This window comes from Acomys russatus, chromosome 19 (genome assembly GCF_903995435.1).
Source record: "Acomys russatus chromosome 19, mAcoRus1.1, whole genome shotgun sequence".
NCBI classification, from domain to species: domain Eukaryota; kingdom Metazoa; phylum Chordata; class Mammalia; order Rodentia; family Muridae; genus Acomys; species Acomys russatus.
In genome coordinates, this window is record NC_067155.1 from 15,529,547 (window position 1) to 15,550,378 (window position 20,832).

At 56.1% G+C, this 20,832-nt stretch overlaps 1 protein-coding gene across 1 annotated transcript; it reads left to right on the forward strand.

Moving 5' to 3' along the window:
• Positions 1 to 174: 174 nt before the first annotated feature.
• Arhgef1 (Rho guanine nucleotide exchange factor 1) lies at positions 175 to 20,527 on the forward strand. Its single transcript, XM_051162025.1, has 31 exons — positions 175 to 398; positions 3,943 to 3,996; positions 4,091 to 4,171; positions 4,563 to 4,676; positions 6,768 to 6,866; positions 7,010 to 7,052; positions 7,254 to 7,500; positions 7,827 to 7,856; positions 8,088 to 8,187; positions 8,316 to 8,412; positions 8,494 to 8,526; positions 8,747 to 8,884; positions 9,926 to 10,031; positions 10,523 to 10,534; positions 11,504 to 11,671; positions 11,972 to 12,117; positions 14,512 to 14,658; positions 15,000 to 15,082; positions 15,403 to 15,528; positions 15,681 to 15,795; positions 15,906 to 16,006; positions 16,283 to 16,360; positions 16,556 to 16,631; positions 17,245 to 17,412; positions 18,569 to 18,656; positions 18,767 to 18,853; positions 19,078 to 19,145; positions 19,228 to 19,314; positions 19,576 to 19,739; positions 20,043 to 20,321; positions 20,522 to 20,527. The coding sequence occupies exons 2-31, from the start codon at positions 3,961 to 3,963 to the stop codon at positions 20,525 to 20,527; spliced, it is 3,123 nt and encodes a 1,040-aa protein (XP_051017982.1). The 5' UTR covers positions 175 to 398; positions 3,943 to 3,960.
• The last annotated feature ends 305 nt before the right edge of the window (positions 20,528 to 20,832 follow it).

The window sequence follows — 20,832 nt, forward strand, 5'->3', positions numbered from 1 at the left end:
GTCGTGGGTAGGTGCTTAGGACGTGAGCGACTCGGAGATTTGAGATTGAGTTCTAACCAGGCGCTGGAACCATCCACCACTCCGGCGAAGGGGGCGGGGCCCGGGAGAGTGACAAGGGCAGTCGAGATACGGAAACGCGGGCCCTCCAAGATATGCCAGAGCGGCCCGCAGCGTGGCGCGGTGGAGAGCTAGAGCAGCCGGCAGGAGGAGTAGAGTTGCCGAGGCCGGAGAGTGGTAGGCGGCGGGCTAGAGCGGGCCGGAGGGAGGAGTGGAGCTGGACGCAGAGGCGGCCTCTGGCTCGGCTAGAGCGACTCCGCGGCGCGGGTGGGGGAACCTGGAGCTCGGGCGCGGAGGCTTCGGTTCCTGAGGCTGTAGTGGCTTCTCGTCCCATCCGACAGGTGAGATACGCAGCCCTTGGCTGCAGTCCGACCTGACCCCCCTCCCTCGCCCGCACATCTTCTCTGCCATCCATGCTGCCACAATCGCTGTGTTATTGAGCGCCCGTGTAGGTTAGCCACGTCCCGTGTAAGATTTAGGGCTCGTGCAGACCCGCCGCGTTACATAGGTTGTAAGATCTTACATACCTTTCAGGTTTCAGGAAGCCTTTCACGGAGACCTGGCTTTTAGTAAATGTTTCTCACAGATCAAGCCAGGGCCCTACAGAACCCACCACATACCACTACCGAGGTCTCGTAAGCTATTAGTTTTCCCTTTAAAATCACAATTTCTCTGGATTCTTGAGGCCCACTATGTATCAAATAGAATCTGGGGTTATGTACATTCCAGGGCACTCTTTTAGGGTTTGCAAGGCTTCAAGAGGTTCTTGGAGACCTGACTAATCCAGTCTAGAAGCCTGTTGACCCTGAGCCCTTAGAACCAGGCGCCCTTGTGTGCTTACCTCTATAGGACACCCCAGTGCATAAACCTAAACCGGCCCTGACTTCCCTTAGCCGCGCCCCACCCCCAGCCTCAAGTGCAAAGTGCCCCCTCTGCCGGGCAGTAGTAGACTTTGTCAGTTGCCCATCTATCCTCATTTTGCCAGCTTTACCTATATCTAATTTTCACACCCTCCTGATCTACATCAAATTCTCTTTGAGCCCAGGCTTCTAGAGCTGCTGGGTCCATCTTTGGTGACGGCTGAGGTCACATGACTTTCCCAGGCACCATTTGACCCTGATGTGTCTCAGAGCATAGGTGAAGATTTTAGTGTCTTAAGGGTGAAGTGTGTGTGTGTGTGTGTGTGTGTGTGTGTGTGTAGGGGCGGGGGATGTGCCGCAAAGCAGTGTAGGGTGCTGACTGTTTAAACTGTGGAGTCAGACTGCCTGAACCTGTATCCTGGCTCTGTTCCTTAAAAGCTGTGCCTCAATTTCCCCCTCTGTAAAAAAACGGCAGTAAGAATAATAGTAAGCCCCTCCTCCCAAATCAAAATAATGTTGGCCTCATTGGGTCAGTAAGCGAAATAAATGTGTTAACACCTGTAGACACCCTGAGCCCTGCATAGAACCTAAGCATGTGTGTGGCATCTTTGCCATGTCCGGCACATACTGAGAACACCTTGGGTTTCGATTATTATTCCATGTTATTGTGGTGGGGAATACAGAGATACTGCGTGTTAACTGTGTGGGAGAATTCAATTAGTTTGTTTGTTTGTTTCTTTGTTTTTCAAGACAGGGCTTCCCTGTGTAGCCCTGGCTCTCCTGGGCTCCCTTTGTAGACCAAGCTGGCCTTGATCGCACAGAGATCCCACTGCCTCTGCCTCCCGAGTGCTGGGACTAAATTCATGTGCTACCATGCCTTGTCATTTGTTCAAATTTTGTACCTTGCTGTGGTTCTCTTTGGGCAGGGGGTTGGGGTGGGGGTGAATTAATAAAGATATTTTAATAAAGACTTAAATATGAGAGTTGAGGGGGCCATTTGAATGACATGTGTCACACGCCTTTGATCCTAGCACTGGGGAGGAAGAAGCAGTCATTTCTCTGAGTTCAAGCCCAGCCTGAGTGAGATTTACAGAGTGAGATCCAGGACAGCCAGGGCTACACAGATAAACCCTGCCTTGAAATAAAGAAAGAAAGGTACTTGTGCAGAAGATGGGGTGTGGATCTAAGCGAAATGGTTTTTTTTTTTTTTTTTTTTTTTTTTTTGCTGACTCTGGTTGCTTTGGCGTTGCTACCCGTGAGCTAGGCCCCCAAACCCTCCCAGGGTCCTTTGGGGTCTCTCAGTTAACTGTACTTCCTGCTAAGTGAGATGAACATGGCAGTTCCAGGTCTGTGGTCATGGCCTATCTGCCCTGGAAGGTCTGGCTGGCAGAAAGGGTAGTCTTTGAAGGTATCACTGTTTCCTGGGAGTGGGGGGGGGGGGGAGAGGGAGCGTAAGTGTGATATGCTTGTAGTTGGGGAGGTAATGGAATTGACAGGGGTGGACACAGCACTTCACACCTGTAATACCAAGAAAAGCAAAAGCTAAGTTAATATGCCCGGAAGAAGTTTTTAAGTACTAGGTGAGCTTAGCTCTCAGAATAATCACTATCCCTCTGCTGTCCTGGTTTGCAAGTTTATTACAAACACTCTCTGGAACAGCCCTGGCTGTTCCTGAACTCACTTTGTAGACCAGGCTGGCCTCGAACTCACAGCCTCCCAAGTGCTGGGAACAATGTTCAAATCTTGAGATTACCCTAGCTTTTGTGGTGGACCGATACAGTTTCTGAGCTGTATCAACAAGCATCGTTGTTCAGAAATCAAGACTCATAACTGCAGCTTATTGAGTGCTAGGGAGGAGGCTCACGGGAGAGGGAGAAGGGCAGGTCTCTGGGCAGCCAGAGCTATAAATAGCTTTGGGGTGTGAGGGCCCGCCCCCCACCACCACTGGTCCACCCCACCCCTCTTTCCACAGTCCCTTCCCTCCTGACACTGATCGCACAGCATTAGTCAGACTAATTAAGGTCTAGAAGATGCTGCCGAAAAGGGAGAGGAGAGAGAAGAAGATGGAAAAGACAGTCAGAGATGGGGCAGACCAGGGCACGGAGGAGCAAGATGAGACAGTGTGAGGCTGGAGCTGGGCTGAAACCAACACCAGCTGTGGAAAGACAGCTGTACTGGGAATGGGGGTAGGGGGGAGGAGAGAGCGGGAATCAGAGGAGGGACCATCACAAAAGATGGGAGGGGATGAGACAGGTCTGAGAGAAGTGGGGGGGGGACACGACTGGACTCTAGGTAGTGGTGGGAGCCACAACCGTTCGACTGAGAGCAGGCTCTTGAGGCCCCACACCCATCTTTTCTTCTGGGAAAGCTGGGGACCTAGGGAAACGCTGGGCTTAGAGCGCTCAAGGTGCCTGAGGCGGACTCAGCTTTGTTGCTGTGTAGAGCGAGTTGGAGGTTGGGGGGTTCACCGTTGTCACTTCCTGTCACAGGAAGTGGGGCTGGTGGGTTCAGAGGCAACATCCTGGCCCAGACCTGCCACAGATCAGAGGCCCCCCCCCCCCCCCCCCCCCCCCCCCCCCCCCCCCCCCCCCCCCCCCCCCCGGCTCATGCTCTTCTTACCGGCTCCTTAAGTACTTTCCCTTTAAGCTTGCTTGCCCCCAAAGTCCTATCCCCTTTGGGGACCTGTCAGTCCCCTTTGAGAGACCTGCGTCTCTCTGGTCCTTCCTTCTTTAGTGACCCAAATTGGTGGCTTTTACTCTCAGCCACCCAGCCCACCCATGACCCATGCTCCTGGGCTCCAGCACCCGCCCCTCAGTCTGTGCCCTTGGTCTCCCTGCTTCGGCTAGGGCCGGTGAACGGCTCTTTGTGGCCACACAGAGGCTGCATTGAATTTAGGAGGCTGGGAGGCGGGGGCTGTTTACTCACCTTCCGCACCTGGGCCAGGAATCTGTGAGTAACTGCCCAGCCTCAGGCACTTCCTCCCGGTCCCCCCCACCCAACCCCAACTGCTGCTTCTTTCCCGCAGCCCTGTGGAGTCCCTGAGATGGGAGAAGTCGCCGCCGCTGCTGCTGGAGGGGCGGTGAGTGCTGTGCAGGAAGGAGATCTGAGGCAAGGGGAGGAAAAGTGTGAGGTGGGGAGCCCTGTGAATTGAAGTTCTGTCTCTCCCCTTGCAGGCCCCAGGGCCTCCCCGGTCTGGCCTGGTGTCTATCATCATCGGGGCTGAGGATGAGGACTTTGAGAACGAGCTGGAGGCAGTGAGCAAGATGGGGTGGGAAAGTGTCCACCACGGGGCCCAGTTCTCCATCCTCTGATGTGTCTGTCCTCCCTGCTCATCTGTCATTCTGTCATCTTCCTAGAGTGGTCCTTATCTTCCCATCCATCACAGACCCCTCCCATACACACACCCATCTTACTAACCCCCCAGTTTGACTCATACCCCGTCTCAATAGCATCAAATCTCATTTCTTCTTCCCAATTGTGTGCCCCTGCCATCTGGGTTGTGTAGCACAGACATATGCACCCCCATTTTTCCCCTTCTCTAGGGAGCCATTGAGAGGTGGCGGGGGGTGGGGGGGACGACGGGGCGGGTAGGGCAAGCTAAGATGCCTCCTCGCGGTACTCAGCTCCCTTCTCCCGACCCTGCAGAACTCAGAGGATCAAAACAGCCAGTTCCAGAGCCTGGAGCATGTCAAGCGGCGCCCGGCCCACCTCATGGCCCTCCTGCAACACGTAGCCCTGCAGTTTGAGCCGGGACCTCTGGTGAGGATAGAGGGAGAGTTGCTGAGGGTCAGAGGAGGGATGAGATTTGGCATGCAGGAGGCCCTGGGGAAATCTGGAGCTCGGCATGGGTTTCCAGAAATAGGACCACTTACAGGGTGGAGAAGAAGTGGGCATGGGATCTAGACGGGCTTGCAGATGCCCTAGGGGGGCGCCTAGGAGGCAGGGTGGAGGTGGGCCGCCCAGCAAGGCCTTTCTCAGCAGGTGTCACCAGTCAGGTAGTGAGGATTTGGTGCTGTTGAGCACGTCAGACCTAGAGGGCGCCAGGACGCCGCAGACCTCCATCAGATGCCCAGCCAAACTGAAAGAACTCTTGGGCAGGGACAGCCAGGGGTGAAGAGAGAAGGGCGCAGGAGGGCTGGGGGTGCCGCTCAGTTTGTTAGAATACATGCCTAACGGGCACAAAGGCCTGGGTTGAGCCTGGGCACTTTGTAAAGCAAATAGAGTGATGGGGGGAGGGGGGAGGCTCTGACTCCAGCATTCAGCAATAAAAAGGAGGATCTAAAACTTCAAGGTCCACATCACCTACATAGCAAGTCTGAGGCAAGCCTGGGCTACCTGAGACCTTGCCTCAAGAAAAAAGGCGGGAACTGCAAGGCTGAAGCTAGTTATCCTGACAACAAGCTTTAGAAACTGGTAGGAAAGCAGCCGTCCCTCTCTTCCCAGGTCCATGGAGGCTGTCCCCTGCCTGAGTGCTGGGCTTTCTGGAACTCAGGACTTTCCTTAACCCTTTGACTGGGAGGACTGTTGTCTTCCCCAGATGGCTCCTGGTGTTGTGAGACTTGTCCTTATGCAGCCTTCGCACCCCTACTATATTTTGGGGTCGAGGATGAGAATAGACGTTTTGAAACCAAGAAATATAAAAAGCGCGCTGCCGGTTGGAGGCTGCGCACACTTTGAATCCCAGCACTCGGGAGGCAGAGATAGGTGGATATTTGAGTCTGAGGCCAGCCTGGTCTACAGAGCCAGCTCCAGGACAGTCAAGGCTACACAGAGAAACCCTGTCTCTAAAGACCCAAACAAAGTTTTGCCTGCATGAGAGAGTCCAAGGAAGGACACGTCACTTGCCAGGCAGCAGCTGTGGGAGCCGGGACAGAGTCCCTCTGCGTTTCCAGTGTCACCCGCCCAAGGTTGGCACACAAGCAACCTCAGATGTCTGGCGAGAATGAGCGAGCCCCCACTTGGCTACCCTTCCGTCCATTCCTCACTGCTCTGCACCCCAGGCAGATTGCCCATGGTGCCTGGGTTTGAACCCTGCTTTTCCATATGACATTGGGCAGTCATATTTACTTATTGTTGTATTTGACCTTGGTAGTATGTGTCAAGGGACAGATGCTGTAGGGGAGGGAGCAAGAGACTTTGCTTTTGTTTTTCAAGACAGGGTTTCTCTGTGTAGCCTTGGGTGTCTTAGACTCACTTTGTAGACCAGGCTGGCCTCGAACTCACAGCGATGCGCCTGCCTCCGCCTCCCGAGTGCTGGGATTAAAGGTGTGCGCCACTGTCTAACTCAGTGTTCGAGGACTTTTAACTTCTGATTCTCCCAATCATGCACCCACTACACCTGGGTTCAGTGTCCCCCACCTACAAAATGATGGGCATGGTGGTCTCTGTGATGGGTCAGGTCTCCAAATGGCCTCTGGTGTACCCAAGCTCCTCAGAATGGCTAGTAGAGTTAGCTAGTCCTAAGAATTGTAAAGGAAGCTGGGCAGTGGTGGCCCACGCCTTTAATCCCAGCACTGGGGAGGCAGAGGCAGGCGGATCTCTGTGAGTTCGAGGCCAGCCTGGTCTACAAAGTGAGTCTAGGACAGGCAAGGCTACACAGAGAAACCCTGTCTCCAAAAGCCAAAAAAAAAAAAGTTGTAAAGGAAAAAGAAAAGGCTTATAGCAGTGACCCTGGGGAGTCAGCAAAGGTGACAGGCCTGGGTGGCTGGAAGAGAGGTCAGAGTATTCTTTGCAGAGGAGGTCATGTCTGAACTCAACAGACATATAGTGGTCACAAAGCCACTTAAGCTCTTCAAAGAGGGAGTGTGATTGGTAGGGTAGGAGTGAGAGTCCCTTTCTCTGTGTCCCCAGCTCTGCTGCCTGCATGCGGACATGCTAAGCTCACTGGGCCCCAAAGAAGCCAAGAAGGCCTTCCTTGACTTCTATCACAGCTTCCTGGAGAAGACTGCGGTAAGACACCTCCCAGCTGCCCCTGTTTCCCCTCCAGTGTCCACCTATGGAGATGACTGCCAACTTAGGCCCTCCCCAGTGTCCTCCCTCAGACCCTTCACACCAAGCCCTCCTGAGGTGCATCTCCTCTCTCCCCTGAGCAGGTTCTGCGCGTGCCAGTTCCTCCCAACGTCGCTTTTGAACTTGGTAAGGGGGGGGGTCTGGGAATAAGGGAGGGTCCCTGGCAGGGTGGTGCCTCCCGGAGACCTGTGGGATGGAAGCCAAGGTCCAGTCAATCGTTTTTTGGTGGTGGCAGCCCAAGAAAATACTGGAATCCGTGGGGAGTTGGGTGCGGGAGGTGGGGGAACGGCAATCCAAGTAAGCTGGCCCTTACATGCATGTCTGTAGACCGCACACGGCCTGACCTCATCTCTGAGGATGTCCAGAGGCGGTTCATACAAGAAGTGGTCCAGAGCCAGCAGGCAGCCGTAAGCCGTCAGCTAGAGGACTTCCGCTCCAAGCGCCTCATGGGTATGACGCCCTGGGAGCAAGAGCTGAGCCTGCTGGAGCCCTGGACCGGCAAAGACCGAAGCAGCTATGAGGCCCGGGAGCGGCATGTTGCAGAGCGGTTGCTCAACCACCTGGAGGAAATGCAGTGAGTGAGGTGGTAGTGGGAGTCAGCTTCTGGTTGTGGGGTGCCCCCCCCCCCGACCTCCAAATCTCAGTATTGATATGTTTGCCCTGCCCAGGGTTTTATTCAGCCTAACTCTTACAACTTTGGGGTCCCATGGAAGTTTCTGGGTCTTGTCCATGCCATCTGTTTGGATCTAGCACTTGTGTCCCCTGGAACGGACCTTCCAAGGCTATGTTCCTTTCGTTTTACCCTATTTGCTGAGGAGAGAGCGGCCCCGCGGCGTGCCCCAGTAGACAGGGAAGCTACGTTTTGTGGATTTATCGTCAATTTCCTTCTTTTCTCTGCAGACATACCATCTCTACAGATGAAGAAAAAAGGTAATGACCGTGGAGTGTGTCGGGAAAGGAAAACAGATGGTCTGGGCCTGAGGGAAGCTGTGGCCTTCAGGGAACAGCATCCTTGCCTCCTGGCCTTGGGAGCCACCCTTTGCCTCAAAGCACAGGAAGTGGTTGAGGGACTATGGAGGACTGAGTCTTTGTCACTGGGGACAGAGTGTTCTCCTGTGTGTCTGCCACTGGGCCCTCACCTCACTGTCTCCTCCCCCTCAGTGCTGCTGTGGTCACCGCCATCAGCCTGTACATGCGCCATCTTGGGGTTCGGACCAAGAGCGGGGACAAAAAATCAGGGAGGAACTTCTTCCGGAAAAAGGTGCTGAGGTCAATTCTGGCCCTCTCCTCTTACCCCAGGGGAAGCCTTAGAGACGGGACACCTGAGGTCTTGCTCTGTTTGACGTCATCGCGGAGATGTTAGCCATCCCTCTCCTCATCTTCCCACAGGTGATGGGGAACCGGCGGTCAGATGAGCCCCCCAAGACAAAGAAAGGGCTGAGCAGTATCCTGGATCCTGCCCGTTGGAACCGGGGAGAGCCAGCTGGTGAGGGAGCTAGCCTCAGCCTTGCCTATCCCGTTGGTCCCAGGCCACCCTGAGCTCACGATCACTCTCTTCCCTTTTCAGCTCCAGATCGACATCCAAAGGTGGAGGTTGATGGTAATGGACCTGTAGCTAGGGTGCCTGCCCTAGTCTGAGGGAGGAGGGCTGGGCCTCTGGACCCCTGGGTCTGAGGCAGAAGAAGTCTATAGAGGGAGCTCCTGAGCTATATTCAAGGAGGGGGTCTCCTGTGCCTTAGTTACCCTGGGGTATAGTAACAGATGGGGACCAGAAGCCTCTATTTTCTCATTTTTCCTTTCTTCCTTGCTGTCTCCTGCAGAGAAGCCGGGCCCTGCAGACCGGAAGGGAGGCCTGAGTATGCCTTCTCGGGACAGAGCTGGAGGGACTCCTGGGCAGGACAACCCAGGAGTTTCCCTGCACCCCCTGTCTTCGGATAGCCCCGATGCCCGGGAACCAGGTGAGACCCTCAGCCCCCAACTCAGATGAAAGCCCTTGTCCCATTGAAATCTCTTTGTTTCACTCCTGGTCTGGGGTAGTCATTGCTCCCTGCCTCGGTTTACCTTTTGTGCTCTGACCTCTGTCCCAGTGCCCTGTCTCCTCAACCCTGAAGTAGGTATCTTGTGGTGGTGTCCTTTGGCACTGGGGATTGGAACTCTCCTCACACTGCCAGGCCAGCTCTCTGCCACCAAGTCACAGCCCTAGCCATATCCGTCCTGACCCCACAATATGACTGTTTCCATTGGTCCCTGGGGGTCATTTCCTGGAGTCTGCCCATCCACCCTCCAGATGACATTCCCATGTCTTCTGGGATAGTGAACCCCAAAACCCCATGAATTTACTACTCCTTTTGTTGTTTTGTTTTTTGTTTTTGTGTTTTGAGACAGGGTCTCTCTGTAGCATTAGCTGTCTTGGACTCTCTTTGTAGACCAGGCTGGTCTCGAATTCAACAGCGATCCGCCTGCCTCTGCCTCCCGAGTGCCGGTACTAGCTCCTTCTTGACAGGGCTACACACAGGTCTCTTAGCCCTTTAGAGCCCAGAAGCTTACATAACCTGAATTCTAACCACCACCACCCCTGCAGCTTACCTGTGCTGTGTTCAGGAAACCACTTCCTTCCCTGAACCCTACTTTGCTTACCTCTCAGTGGGTCAGTCTGTTCCCCCTTAAGGCCGTGGGGTCAGGAGACTGAACGAGGACAGAGGACTGGCAGCCTGGGTCCCCTCCTGCCTCTGGTGGGACTGCAGCCTAGTTTGAGTGGCTTGCACAGAGGACACCCTAGTTCCGTGATGACTTTCTGTTTCTGGCTGTAGCCCCGCTCCAGTGTTCTCCGACGTCTGAACATGTCTCGATCCTCTCATATTGAACACTGAGAGAACAGGGGGTAACTGCCAGGCTCTGAGTGCCCCCCAAGGCACAGTCGGGGAGACTGAGGTAACTGGAGGGTAGAACTCACACAAGAGGCCTCCAACCAGCTGTTTCCCTTCCCCCTCTATCCACAGGTGTGGATAGCCCCCAGGAGCTAGGAGATACACCCCCACAGGGCCCTGCAAGCCTGGAGCCCATGGCACCCCCCGAGAGCACGGAGGAGACCGCTGAGACAGAGAGGTGTCAGGCTGCGGGTCTGGGAGGGTCCCAGCAGGGACAGCATATAGGGGCTAGGGAGGGTGCGAGGGAGGGATTGCTACTGCATTTGCACCTGCCTGTCTCTACTGCTGGCTCCTCCCCTTCTGCCTGACTCTGGACCTCCTCTCTTGTTCTCTGTTGCTCCTCCCTCTTTCTCTTGATCCTGTTTCTGGCCTTCTCCTGCCTTCATGTCTCTCCCCCCTCCTCTCCTCTTCCCCCCCTCTCATCATCTTCTCGTTCTGTTCTCCCTCTTCTCAATAAGCTCTGCCTCCCCCATGGCCCTGCTCCTGGTGTCCCTTGCCCCCTCTGTGCTCCATACTGTGTCTTGGGGGCCTTGTCCCCCTCACGGTTGGGGGGACAGGCTCTGCCCCCTGCCTGTCCTTGTGCTGCTGCTTTGGGGAACCCTTGGTAGGATTGGGGAGCTGGGTTGGGCACACCCGGTCCACCTCTGACCCTATGCCCTCTCTCCCCAGAAGGTGGAAGAGGTGGGTACCAGGGCCCTGGGTGGGGGGAGGGCCAGCCCTCCCCCATCTCTCCCAGCCCCTCCCCCTCCCCATGGCTACTTCCTCCCCTTCACCCCCTGTGAGGGGAGGGGTGGGTAGGTATTTCACCCTCCCAATGGAGCTAAGTATGGAAATCCTTTCTCCTTGTCCCTCTTCCCAGCCCCAACCTCAGGGAAGGGAGCGGGGGTCATTCCTGTGGGCCACAGTGGGTTTCCATCCCCCCACCAAATTTCAGTACCCTTGGGGCCACTCCCACCCCCAGGGACCTTCCCAGGTTCCATCACTTCTGACTCTTTCTTCTCTCTTCTGTTGCTTGTTTCTTCCCTGTCCTGGTCTCCCTGTCCTGTCCTGTCCCTGTCCTGCCCTGTCCTGGTCTCCCTGTTCTGTCCTGTCCTGTTCTGCCCTGTCCTGGTCTCCCTGTCCTGTCCTGTCCCTGTCCTGCCCTGTCCTGGTCTCCCTGTCTTGTCCTGTCCCTATCCTGTCCTGTCCTGGTCTCCCTGTCCTGTCCTGTCCTGGTCTGTCCTTTCCTGGTCTCCCTGTCCTGTCCCTGTTCTGTCCTGTCCTGTCCTGCCCTGCCCTGCCCTGTCCTGGTCTCCCTGTCTTGTCCTGTCCCTATCCTGTCCTGTCCTGGTCTGTCCTGTCCTGGTCTCCCTGTCTTGTCCTGTCCCTGTCCTGCCCTGTCCTGGTCTCCCTGTCCTGTCCTGGTCTGTCCTGCCCTGTCCTGGTCTGTCCTGCCCTGTCCTGGTCTCCCTGTCCTGTCCTGTCCTCCCTGTCCTCCCTGGTCTCCCTGTCCTGTCCTGCCCTGTCCTGGTCTCCCTGTCCTGTCCTGGTCTGTCCTGCCCTGTCCTGGTCTCCCTGTCCTGTCCTGTCCTCCCTGTCCTGTCCTGTCCTGGTCTGTCCTTGTCTCTGTCCCGGCCTCTGCCTGACTCTGTCCTTGGCCTTGGGGTCCAGGCTGTCAGGGCGTCTGGGGCGCTCAGAGAGCCTGCGGGTGAGTGACCGCCGCCGGCCTTCCCGGGGCAGCCTCGGGGCTAAGGGCCGGGGTGGGGGCCGTTCCCGGAGCGACGTAGACATGGACCCGGGCTCCGCCACGGCCGTGCTCGGCCCTACCCGACGAGCCACGTATGTCACTTCCCCTTTCTTAGCTGAGGAAGCCTAGAGAGTTGGGAGGCGATGGGTTGATGCTAGACACTCAAAGAAATAGACAGCAGTGTCTGAGGTTGTTGGGGCCAACTGTGAACAGCACAGGCCATGGAGGAGGGGGGAGCGGGGATAATGCTGTCAGGGATCTGGAGATCTGGGTCGCGTCATGCCACTCAACGGTATCACATGTTAAGGCCATAGAGGGGTTATAACAAACAGGGAGCAAGAGACTCCCCTGAGGCGCTCCTGGCTGGGGCCTAACAAGGCCTCTGTCCACAGCCCCGAGCCTAGAGATGATGGGGAGCCAGGACGGTCGGGCCTAGAACTGGAACCAGAAGAACCTCCTGGCTGGAGGGAGCTGGTACCCCCGGACACCCTGCTCAGCCTGCCCAAGAGCCAAGTGAAGCGTCAAGAGGTCATCAGCGGTGAGTGTTACCCCCGAGCCCTCACTGCAGCCAGGGATGCCACCCAGTGCTGGCCAAGGCAGAGACCAGGAGAAGGTGAGGGCAGCTGCTTCCCAACAGAGGAGACAGCCGTGTGCGTGACGAGCTGCAGAGCAGACTCCGCGAAAAGCAAGTGGCACTGTCAGAGCTACACCTCCAAAGACGGAGCAACACTTTAGACAGTGCTGATGTCAGGAGCCAGGCACAGCCAGGCCTGTCAGTCATCTCAGCCAGAGCCCACGAGGCAGCTTAGTGTGTGAAAGGGACCTGCTTCAAAGCCTGACAGTGGCCAGGACCCACATGCTGGGAGAGAGCCACATCCACAAATTGTCCTCTTGCCTCCATGTGAGTGCCGTGGTATGCACACGTACAGTGTGTGTGTGTGTGGTGTGTGTGTAAGTGTGTAATTTACAGGGTTTCTCTGTGTAGCCCTGACTGTCCTAGAACTCACTCTATAGACCAGGCTGGCCTTGAAGTCGGAGATCTGCCTGCCTCTGTCTCTCAAGTGCTGGAATTAAAGGCGTGTGCTAACATGCCCAGTGCAAATGTGATTTTTCTTTAAAGAGGAAATTCACTTCAACCTTAGCCCTTGCAAGGCAGAAACAGGCAGATCTCTTGAGTTCCAGCCTGGACTGGACTACATAGTGAGTTCCGGGACTCCATCAAGAGGCTCTGTCTCCAAGAACCAGAACTGAAACCAACCAAAAACAGGAAAGGGAGCCAGAAATAATGTGAAAGTGCTTCCCCCTCTGCCCCTGTCGGGCATTTGTTTTTCTGCGACAGGGTCTTTAAACTGGTTCTGGCTGTCCTCGAACTCACTCTGTAGATGAGGTTGACCTTGAACAGAGATCTACCTGAATAAAGACACGTGCTACCCACCCAGCCATTTTCAACTTGTTTTAAACTTGTTTATTTTTATCTTATATGTATAGGTATTTTGTCTGCATGTGGGTGTTTATACCGAGTGGGTGTCTGGTGCCTTTGGGCCCCCTGGGGCTGTAGTTAGAGATGGTTGTGAGCCTGACTTCACTGGGGCACTCAAGACAGAGTTTCTCTGTAGCCTTGGCTATCCTTTGTCGACCAGACTAGCCTCAGAACTCACAGTGATCCACCTGTCTCTGCCTCCCAAGCACCCGGATTAAAGGCGTGCGCCACCACGCCCGGCTTCATTTACATTTTTGATAGCTAGAGGGAAACAGTAGCCTGTGGCTAGTGACTAACCCATTGGCTTACCCGGCAGTCTCTTGTCACCAGAAAAATACAGCACTCAGAACAGTGAGTGTGGAGACGCCTGCCTGTAGTTCCAACACTTGAGAGATGGAGGTAGGAGGGTCAGAGGCTCAAGGTGATCCTCAGCTGCAGAGCCAGTTCAAGGGTGCTGGAGAGACGGCTCAGAGGTTAAGAACACCGGCTGCTCTTCCAAAGATCCTGAGTTCAACTCCCAGTAACCACATGGTGGCTCACAACCATCTGTAATGAGATCTGGTGCCCTCTTCTGGCATGCAGGCATATATTTGGGCAGAATACTGTATACATAATAAATAAATACATCTTAAAAAAAGAAAAAAAAAAAAAAGCAAAGCCAGTTCAAGGCCAGAGGAGGCTTCATGGAACCCTATCTCACACATGTGTTAGTACCATCACCATCATCATGCAGTGTGTTTCATACAGCGGACTTGTAGGCCCCTGAAACTCACTCAGGCGGAGCAGGGATTGTCCCCTACACCTAAAGCCACCAACCTATATATTAGAGGGGATCATCGTGTGCTGCCAAGAAGTTGAGGTAGAAGGAAATTGAGTTCCAGGCCAGCCTGAGCCATGTGAAACCCCGTCCATAGGTAGAGACCAGTTAAGGAAATAGCTGGACAATTTTTCCAGAGATGGATCCTGCAAACTCTCATGACCTGGTGATTCTGCCTGCCTGCCTGATCTAGCAGCAGGGAAAGAGTGTGTGTGTGTGTGTGTGTTTGTGTACGTGCATGGGTGTGTACATGTAGCAATCCTCGGTGGCTATGGAATATGTTCTGACCTCACCAACTTCTAGGGACACTTTCTCAACCTCTGCTTTCTCCCAGCATGCCTTTGGACCTTTCCCTAGAACAACGGTTTTCAACTTTTGGGTTTCGACCCCTTTGGGGGGCACAGATCAGATTTTTACCTTACAATTCAAATTACAGTTATGAAGTACGATGAAATAATTTTGCGGTTGGGGGTCCCCACAGCACGGTTGGGGGTCCCCACAGCACGAGGAACCATATTAAAGGGTCACAGCGTTAGGGAGGTGAGGAGCCCCTGCCTTAGAACGGGCACCCTCTCTAACGATGATGCTTCCTGTTCTGGCCCTCCCCTCCCCCCCCCCCCCCCCCCCCCCCGCAGAGTTGCTAGTGACAGAGGCAGCTCACGTGCGCATGCTACGGGTCCTCCATGACCTCTTCTACCAGCCCATGGCAGAAGGGGGCTTCTTCCCTCTGGAGGAGCTGCAGAATATCTTCCCCAGCCTGGACGAACTCATCGAGGTGCACTGTGAGTGCCAGCCACAGCTTCCCTCTCCTCCCCATCCCACCCCCAGCCCCCTCCTCCCAGGCCACCCAAGACCCAGAGCCCACCCATTCCTTGAGTACCTGCCACAGGCAGCCTCTGCCTTACTCCTGGGGTCCACATGTTCCCGTCCCCCGCTGCACACACCCCGGAGGTACAGACACACTTGAACAAGCACATAGAGTGTATGTGATGGCTCCGCGCCCCAAGGATCAGACACGCCACTGCAGCCTGAGCTAGCAGCAGCTCCGACCAGGCATTTCAGTCTCCTAGGCTTCAACATAGCACCTCCTTTTCTGTGCCTCCCTCCCGCCCCCCCCCCCCAGCCCTGTTCCTAGATCGCTTGATGAAGCGGAGACAAGAAAGTGGCTACCTCGTTGAGGAGATCGGCGATGTGCTCCTGGCCCGGGTGAGGGTGCCCCGCTGCTTGCCGGGTGAGGGGGGGCTGTGTTTGTTTTTCCAAGACAGTTTCTCTATATACCCTTGGCTGTCCTGGACTCGCTTTGTAGACCAGGCTGACCTTGAACTCACAGAAATCCACCAGCCTCTGCCTCTTGCCAACCCGCTGAGCTCTAGACACTGACATTTTGTCCTCCTCTCCTCTCCCCCCGACCCCACCCCCATACCTTGGAGAACTGGGCCCTAGGCCTATCTTACTTTATAGGCTTGCATCACTGCACAAGCCTGCCTGAGACCCGCGCTTACCTGACTCTTCCTGTCTTCCTGCAGTTCGACGGTACTGAGGGCTCCTGGTTCCAGAAGATCTCTTCCCGGTTCTGCAGCCGGCAGTCATTTGCCTTAGAGCAGCTCAAGGCCAAACAGCGCAAGGAGCCTCGCTTCTGTGCCTTTGTGCAGGTGAGGTGGGACGCGGGCCCTGGGTTTGATGAGGATACAGCGCAGTTCCCTGGGTGTGAGGAAGCCCGGCTGGAGCCCAATTCTAGGGTCTTAGGAGAGAAAGGCTGTGGGCATGTCCCTGGGCTTTTACCCTGGTGCTACTTGCTCCTCAGGAAGCCGAGAGCCGCCCCCGCTGCCGCCGCCTGCAGCTGAAGGACATGATCCCCACTGAGATGCAGCGGCTGACCAAGTACCCATTGCTACTGCAGAGCATTGGGCAGAACACAGGTACCCTCCAGGCCTCTTCCTCTCACCACAGCCGCTGGGTCAGGACATGTATGTGTGTTGGGGCGGGGGTGGGGTGGGAGGGGGGTCCACAGCTCTCCCCTTGCCTGCAGAAGAGCCGGCGGAGCGGGAGAAAGTGGAGCTTGCAGCTGAGTGTTGCCGAGAGATTCTGCACCACGTCAACCAAGCCGTCCGCGACATGGAGGACCTGCTGGTGAGCCTGGGCATGGCTCCCCCACCCCCACCACCACCCCCTACCCCATCAGGGTACTGCAGAGAAAGTGCTTACTCCTTGCTCAGAGGTCAGTGTCCAGGAGTTGGTTGGCCTTCAGCGTCTTCCTCTCAGGGTTCCTAGAGGTCACACCCAGGCCTCAGCTTGTCCCCTCGGAAGCTGGCCTTGCTTCAGCTGCTTGCCCACCCACCTTGGAGTCACTGGGGGTCAGCCCCGTGCCTGGTTTAGCTTCCTGTAACCCTCCTGTCTCTGCCTTAGCGGCTCAAGGATTACCAGCGGCGCCTGGACTTGACTCACCTACGGCAGAGCAGTGACCCTATGCTGAGCGAGTTCAAGGTCAGCTCACCCTGGCCCCGCTGCCCAGGGGGTCCTTATATACCATGCAGCTGAGAATGCACCCGGGAGCCCCTGTCCCCCATCTCCTTCCCTGACTTCACTTCCTGGTTGGTTGTGCTTCCTGCCCTCCCTTCCCTTCTGTTCGCCCCTCCTGTCACCACCTCCTTAGCTGACCATGGCTCCTTCCTGCCTCAGAACCTGGACATCACTAAGAAGAAGCTGGTCCATGAAGGTCCCCTGACATGGCGGGTAACCAAAGACAAGGCTATAGGTGAGCCAGGGGCTGGGATGGAGGTCAGGTGTAAGCGCTCCCTCTAACCAAGGGGAATGGGGGTGGGGCCAGGGGGTGGGATGGAGGTCAGGTGTAAGCACTCCCTCTAACCAAGGGGAATGGGGGTGGGGCCAGGGGCTGGGATGGAGGTCAGGTGTAAGTGCTCCCTCTAACCAAGGGGAATGGGGGTGGGGCCAGGGGGTGGGATGGAGGTCAGGTGTAAGCACTCCCTCTAACCAAGGGGAATGGGGGTGGGATGGAGGTCAGGTGTAAGCACTCCCTCTAACCAAGGGGAATGGGGGTGGGGCCAGGGGGTGGGATGGAGGTCAGGTGTAAGGGCTCCCTCTAACCAAGGGGAATGGGGGTGGGGCCAGGGGGTGGGGTGGAGGTCAGGTGTAAGGGCTCCCTCTAACCAAGGGGAATGGGGGTGGGGCCAGGGGGTGGGGTGGAGGTCAGGTGTAAGGGCTCCCTCTAACCAAGGGGAATGGGGGTGGGGCCAGGGGCTGGGATGGAGGTCAGGTGTAAGCGTTCCCTCTAACCAATGAGAATAGGGGTGGGGCCAGGGGGTGGGGTGGAGGTCAGGTGTGATGGTGCTGGTGCTGGTGCCCCAAAGAGGTCCACGTGCTGTTGCTGGATGACCTGCTGCTGCTGCTCCAGCGCCAGGATGAGAGGCTGCTGCTCAAGTCTCACAGCCGGACGCTGACACCCACGCCCGACGGCAAGACCATGCTGCGGCCTGTGCTGCGGCTCACCTCCGCCATGACCCGAGAGGTGGCCACTGGTGAGCCGGGGCAGGTCGTCTGAGCGCAGCTGACCCAAAAAGTAGGGAGTGGAACTCTCAGGGAGCCATAGAGCCTGCTCTAGAAAGATCCAGAGATGGAGCAGGGCCTAACGGAGGCAGAAATGGGCAGGTCTAAGTCAGGGTGGCAAACATGGTGGCGCAGACTGTCATCCTAGCCCTCAAGAGGCTGAGGCAAGAGGATCTTGAGTTTGAGGTAGGCCTAGGCTACAAAGGATGACCCTGTCTCAAGAACCTGAAAATAGCGGTGGTGGCGCACGCCTTTAATCCCAGCACTCCAGAGGCAAAGGCAGACGGATCGCTGTGAATTCGAGGCCAGCCTGGTCTACAAAGTGAGTCCAGGACAGCCAAGGCTACACAGAGAAACCTTGTCTGGACAAACCAAAAAAAAAAAAAAGAACCTGAAAGTAGAGCTGTGCTTGGTGGTGGTGGCGCAAGCAAACTTTAATCCCAGCACTCGGGAGGCAGAGGCAGGCAGATCTCTGTGAGTTCAAGGCCAGCCTGGTCTACAAAAGGGAATCCAGGACAGCCAAGGCTACACAGAGAAAACCCTGTCTCAAAAAGCCAAAAAAGAAAAAAAGAAACTAAAAATAAATAAAAATAGAGGGAACTGCCTACATTTACAGAGAAGCTTGGGTGAAAGGCTTTTTCCACCCCGCTCCCCCACAATACTGTCCCCTGTTTAGGAATTGTGGGTATTTGAGGCATAAGACAGAGTTTTGCGGCCAGGGATAGTGGCGCACGCCTTTAATCCCAGCACTCGGGAGGCAGAGGCAGGTGAATTGATGTGAGTTTGAGGCCAGCCTGGTTTACAAAGCCAATCCAGGACAGCCAAGGATACACTGAGAAACCCTGTCTTGGAGGAAAAAAAACAAAAAAGATGGAGAGTTTTGCAATCCTTGCTGAGCAGTTGTGCCAGGGTCACTGGTGGTGGGAGGGGCTGGAGGGTCTCTACAGTTTAAGGCAGCCTGGGTGCTATGACCTGGTGTGATCAGGGCTATGGAGGAAGGCCTTGGTATTAACAGGACAGTGACTGTGAACTGTATTGCATAAGGGGGAAGAATGGAAGTCAGTGCCCATGGGGGGGGCCACACCGGGAACCCCAGCGCCAAGCTCCGTTTCTCCCCTCCCTGTGCAGATCACAAAGCCTTTTACGTCATTTTTACCTGGGACCAGGAGGCTCAGATCTATGAGCTGGTGGCACAGACGTCGTCAGAGCGCAAGAAGTGAGAGTCCCCGGGGATGGTGTGAAGGCGTGTGTCGTGTCCTGCACTGGGGGGGAGGGGTAGGTGGCTTAGGTGTGCTGACTGCCTCTGCTCTTGGCATTTCTCCCCAGCTGGTGTGCCCTCATCACTGAGACTGCCGGATCCTTGAAGGTCCCTGCCCCTGCATCCCGCCCTAAGCCCCGGCCCAGCCCAAGCAGGTAAGGGGTCAGGGAGGGAGCTGAAAAACGGAGGCCTGGAGACAGTCTCCCCATGAATCTGCAGAACTTGAGCTCCAGCCCCATCTCTGCACATGTGTGGGAACATGTATAGATGTGTGTGCGTGCTAAGTCCAGCATGGCCTGAGCCTCCTACTGTCTGTCCCCCGATCCCTGCTACCCTCTGGGGCCTGGGATGTGGAGTCACCCATTACATCCCTCCCCAGCACCCGAGAACCCCTGCTCAGCAGCTCTGAGAATGGCCCCGGAGGCCGAGAGATGGCTCCAGCTGACGGTAAGCCCCAAGGATACTGGCTGGGGGAGGGCACCTGAAACCAGGCAGGATCTGAGCATCCACCTCCATCTGCCCCACCCAGCCCGGACAGAGCGGATCCTCAGCGACCTCCTGCCCTTCTGCAAACCAGGTCTAGAGGGCCAGCTTGCATCCACTGCCCTTCAGAAAGGTAGGCCAGTCCTGCACCCTCCCAGCCCAGTAGCTAGCCAGGCGGTGCCTGTCTGAACTAGAGAAAGGCTCCATCTTCCAGATCTTCTATATCCATGATCAAGAAACTGCTCTGCCCACACCATGCTAAGTTTGGATTCTTCAGCCTCGGGCCTCCCGCCCCATCCTGATCCTCTCGGATGACCTCTACTGTCATCCGACAGCTCTCAGCTGGCCCTTGGTTCCCTGCTCCTGGTGACCCTGTCCCCCTTGCCTTGGCCAGTGCTGTCCCTGAAACAGCTCCTGTTGCGTGCTGAGGAAGACAGTGGAGCGGGTCCTCCCCGAGAGGGTGATGGGGTGCCTGGAGGTGGCCCCCCTGGCCCAGCGCACACCCAGGAGATTGAGGAGAACCTGCTCGGCCTAGAGGTGGTCATCAGGCAGCTGGAGGTATGCTCCAGGGCTAGGGACTTTGGGCAGGCTGTGAAATGAAAGGTGTCCCTCATCTGTGATCCCCCCTCCCAGGAGTTAGAGGAGGAATTTTGCCGCCTAAGATCCCTCCTGTCTCAGCTTGGGGGGGACTCTGTTCCCCAGCCCGGCTGCACCTGAGCGCTCTGTTCAGACAGGTGAGTGGGGGAATCTGAGGTCGGTGCTATTGTAAGAGGGGCTGGCTGGAGGGGATACCCCTGTTCCAACAGTCCTTTTTCTCATGTCCCCTGCCACTGTCAACTCCTCTCTTTTTGTAACCCTCAGGCCTTTCATGAAGAGAGGAATCGGGGAGAGGATGTGAGGGGCTTCTCCCCCGCCTCCCGCACGCCCACAGCTGCCACAGCCTCTCATACCCCAGAGGCCTTGAGGAGACGGAGACTGGCCACACTTGATAGGGGACCTGCTGGGGTCCCTGCTTCCCACACTGGCCTCTACCTTTCTCCCTCCTGCCTTCTGCTTGGGGGCGGGGGACTCAGGGCATTGCTCCCAGAGTGCCACCATAACCCCAAATTTCCAGGCCATCTCAGTATTGCCTATCGGGCGGTAGGGGTAGGGGGGCGGCTCCCCCTGCATCCCCCAATCCAAGTGCCTTTGCTCTGTTTTTATATCCTGAATTGGAGGTTTATTTTTAATATATATTATCTAAAGAGAGATCAGTGTGTGTATGTGCACGTGTGCACGCGCGCGCGCGCAGCAGGGCAAGGTCTGGCCTCGCCCATGACTGACTGCCTGTGACTTCCTAGGTCTGACCCACATCGCCTCCTTTCCCTTCCACATCACAGGTGGGGCACACACATAGGTGTTGGTTCTCCCACCAGCTGGGTCCCCACTTGTGTGTAACAGTGACTCCACACATGTGTACCCTGGATCTGAGGTGTGCGTCCTCCCACCCCACCCCGACCCCGTGGTCACCCAAAACACCAGGTGGCCCACATCTCACACTCTTGCTCATTTTTATTTTTGTAGTAAACTCTGGAGGTGACTGGGGTTTCAAGGGGAGCCAGTGGGGAGGGGGCCCCCTCCTGGGTGGGGTTGGGGGCTGGGGGCGGGGTTA

Coding starts and splice junctions, on each gene's coding strand:
- Arhgef1 (XM_051162025.1), top strand. CDS start 3,961: ATGGGAGAAGTCGCCGCCGCTGCTGCTGGAGGGGCG. Junction 7,501..7,826: donor AACCACCTGGAGGAAATGCA/GTGAGTGAGGTG, acceptor TTTTCTCTGCAG/ACATACCATCTCTACAGATG. Junction 18,657..18,766: donor ACGTCGTCAGAGCGCAAGAA/GTGAGAGTCCCC, acceptor ATTTCTCCCCAG/CTGGTGTGCCCTCATCACTG.